At 37.2% G+C, this 4,100-nt stretch overlaps 1 protein-coding gene across 1 annotated transcript; it reads left to right on the top strand.

The window, feature by feature from the left end:
• Positions 1-1,346: 1,346 nt before the first annotated feature.
• Positions 1,347-4,100, top strand: ptrhd1 (peptidyl-tRNA hydrolase domain containing 1). Its single transcript, XM_034699563.1, has 2 exons — positions 1,347-1,587; positions 3,487-4,100. The coding sequence occupies exons 1-2, from the start codon at positions 1,378-1,380 to the stop codon at positions 3,655-3,657; spliced, it is 381 nt and encodes a 126-aa protein (XP_034555454.1). The 5' UTR covers positions 1,347-1,377; the 3' UTR covers positions 3,658-4,100.

The following is a 4,100-nucleotide window of genomic DNA, read 5'->3' as shown; positions in this document are numbered from 1 at the left end:
ATTCTGTTACTACCCAGGGTTGGCTTGTTTCTAATATTTTTTGAGCTGCAATGATTTAAAATTTGCCGTGCTTCAGTCTCACAATCACCTGACAAATTATTCCCTGACCTTGTGATCTATCAAAGCTGACAGATGTCCAGGTTTCACTCTCTGCTCTGTCATTGCCACCTCTGCCCTTCACAAGCTGCTTGTTTGGGAAACACATGGAGGGGAAGATGTTGCCGATGAATTACAAGAAGAAAATCAAGAGGAGTAAATATGTGAAGGTACAGAGACGACCCTGGTTTGGATTGTTTTACCTGCAGCTGTTTAAAGTATATTAGAATTTAAAAAGTGAAAAGCTTGTTTCATTTTGAAAGCTGTTTGCACTGCTGGAGAAAAAAAATATACATTTTCAAAATAAAAGTCCCAACAGATTAACTGTCTGTTAGCTTCCCCCATCTAAAACATTTCCACAAATGTTATTAGGGAAATATATTTCAAGTATGGAAAGAAAAGAAAGAAATCAGTGATGATATAAGTTTATAGTTCTATATTTTTAATTGTGTACAAAAAAATATTTACCATCATAAAGTATCTAATTATATTGCTGAATAGTCATACATTTACGTCAAAATGTATTACATTTATTTATTTTTTTAAGTTAATCTTTATTTTTCTCATGGTTAAAAAGAAGTTAAATAATAAGCAATTTTAAAAAAATGTTTTTTTGCTAAAGATTATGACATGTTGATAAATTAACAGAGCTAAAAAGTACATATTTTATTTCTTGACTGACCCTTAAAATAATTCCAGATTTAAAAAAACACTTAACCTATAACATTTGATTAAAACAGTATTTCTTATCATTAAAAAAAAATCCATAATTTGCAAATAAAGCTCTTGGTTAATTGGATTGTGTTGATTTTTAATAAACTACTGGTGTTTTTTTATACTCTAAATCAATGTTTTTTATAAAACCACATGAAATTCTGTCACAGAAAAATGTTGAATAAAACACTGCTCCCTGAAATTTTAGTTGAGTAGAATTAAAGTGTCAGGGAAATATGAATTATTATATTATTCTATACGTGAGTACAGGAACCTTACATTTTGTATTCATGTATTCTTATTTTATGTAAGTGTGTATTTTTGTAGAGTGACTGTATGTCCTGAATGTCCTGATAACATGAATACTTCTAGTTTATTCATTAAGAGTCACTTTCTGCTCCTGATGGAGAGGACAAACTGTTCTTTCAGGTTCAACATCTAGGTCGCCTTTATTAAACGCCTTGCAGTTCTTAAACTAACCTCTAGGTGGCGGTAGTGGTCAACAATGATCATCACACCACCTAACCCGGAAGATAAACAAACAATCACTTCCTGTTTGGGATAAACATGGCTGCTGCTGGAGCCGGGTCTCCTGGCCGCTTGGTCCAGTATGTAGTGGTACGCTCGGATCTGGTCCACAAGCTGTCCTGGCCCCTGGGAGCCGTTATAACTCAGGCCTGTCACGCGGCTACCGCGGCGATCCACCTGAACTACGGAGACCCGGACACGCAGCGGTACCTGGAGGACCTGGACTCCATGCATAAGGTGGTGTTAGGGGTAAGAGTCAGACCAGACCCCTGTCAGATAATCCTCTATTTACAGATACACTGATTTTAAATCAATAAAAGAAGTTTTGTGTTATCTGTTGATTCTTATCTAACCTGTGGTGGTTTGATTTATAATTCGGCGACATTAAGTTTATATAAATGTTAAGTTTTAACTGTTAAAGCTTGTTTTTCATGTTAGCTGTTTAAGCTAGCACAACGGCTAAAAACATGCTATTCCTCGACTGATGATACTTTAAAGTCCTTGATTTTATCCAAACTAATTAAATATGAATTATAAATTGTATGCCGAATTTAACAGAGCACTCTAAAGAATATAATAAGGCTTTAAATGTTGTTGTAGATGCTAGAATTTAGTACAAATAAGCTAATAAGAAGTAAATGAAAATATTTCAAATAGAATTTGGTGGCCTATATCAAATCGAGATTTTCGTTGGTAGTGTTACTGTAATGCTATAATATCACTATATTAATCTATATTAATTTTTTCGATCATGTTTTATAATAAAGTTTGATGCCAAATATTAAAATTCCGTCTAAAAACACAGCTGAATTTCACTGGAATGAAAGAAAATAAAGGATCAGGAAAGAATTCAATGTGACCCAATATGGATCACTCTTCATTATTTCATCCTGTTATTCAAGCCATCATTTTAGAAGCACTTATCAAAACAGACTGTACAAAGTGCTTTACATCATAAAAAGTCACAATAAAATAAAATAAAACATTGGGGGACATATAGAGGGGGCAGCAGTTGCTCAGTCCATAGGGACTTGGCTTGGGAACAGAAGGGTCGCCGGTTCGAGTCCCAATATGGACGAAGCTTGGCAAGTGGACTGATGGCTGGAGAGGTGCTGGTTCACTTGCCTGGGCACTGCCGAGGTGCCCCTGAGCAAGGCACTGAACCCCCAACTGCTCGGGGTGCGCTGGTTGATGGCATCATCCTCACTCTGACATCTCTCCCTAAGCATGTTCACTGCATGTGTGTGCATGATTGTATGTACATACTGTGTGTGTAGTATGTCAAAAAAAATAGCACGAGTGAAAAAACTGAATTAATAATAAAGTACCTTTCTTTGTTAGAGCTAGCAAGACATATTAAGATGAATATCTGAATAAAAGAGTAGAAGAGAAACTGCTAAAAGCAATTAAAACATTAAAAATCATTAAGACAAATAAAAACAAGGAGTGAATAAAAGAAAACAAATTAATACAAGTAGAATAAAAATAAATATAGCATCTTGGATAAAACAATATTACAAGAAGGCCTTTGGATAAAAATGAGTTTTCAGCTGTGATTTAAAAGAAGATACTGATGCAGCTTGCCTGAGATCCTCAGGCAGGTCGTTTATATATCTTTAAGTTATGTTTTGGGGCATTTTCTCCCTTTGTTGATGGGACAGCTGGAGAGAGATACAGGAAACATGGGGAGTAGAGAGTGGTGAAAGACATGCAAGCAAAACGTGGCTAGAATTGAACCAGTGGGCACTGCGGTGAGGACTGTAGCCTCCGTACATGGGGCGCACTTCTTTCATGTTCTGGTCTTGCTTCTTTCCTTTCGACACAAGAGGACCACAATGAAAATAGACCTCTCTTACCCTATCAGTATATCTGATAGGGTAAGAAGCCTGTGAAGCCTCCTGAAATCCAGAGATACTGCTGTCTGCTCCCTGTCAGGATCCCTCACAGCTGCCTTGTCCCTCTTTCTTTCACAGTTATGCAGCTTGACAAAGTATGTGTCAGTAAATAGTGCGTAGAAAGGGTCAAATACAAGCATAAAGACATCTAACAAGCCCAAACCGCATCAGAAAGAAATCAAGCCCAGACTTGTTACAATGAATTGAACAGTTGGCAGACTCCTGAGTGTGTGTGTTTTGTGTTTCCCTGCAGGCTCCAGACGAGGCCGCTCTCTCCAGCCTGTCAGAGAACCTGACTCAAGCCGGCGTGGCCCACAAGCTTTGGATCGAGCAACCGGAGAACATCCCCACCTGTTTGGCTCTGAAGCCGTGTCTAAAAGAGACTGTCCAGCCCCTGATGCGCAAGTTCAAACTCTTCAAATGAAAGACTCTGAGCTCTACAATGCATGATGAAAACACTGAGGCCTTTCAGTTTCTGTCTGCAGGTATTTCATCTAAACAAGGAGGACATCAGGAAGTTTTACTCTTCCTCCCAAGGCGCCCAAACACATGAGATTAAAGTCTGGGATATATGAGGTCTGGATCAATTTGATGAGGTGAAGAAAGACACATTTGTTTTAGGAGAATTATTTAATTTACTTTGTTCTAAAAGGAGGCATCTTGCTTTAATACAGCTCATGAGTTTTATCAATTTATCTCAACAATATTAAAACACTTAACACATTCAATAAGAAAAATGTATGCAACCATGTTCAAACTCTGAGTTTAATGATGGTAAGATATCCTCTGTCATGTTTTGTTCTCATGGCCCACATGAGTAATGTTCATCATGTTTACAGACACTGTCATTAAACCTTGTAAATCTGT

Source organism: Notolabrus celidotus, chromosome 13, assembly GCF_009762535.1.
Source record: "Notolabrus celidotus isolate fNotCel1 chromosome 13, fNotCel1.pri, whole genome shotgun sequence".
NCBI lineage: Eukaryota > Metazoa > Chordata > Actinopteri > Labriformes > Labridae > Notolabrus > Notolabrus celidotus.
This window is presented reverse-complemented; position numbering and strand designations above follow the sequence as displayed.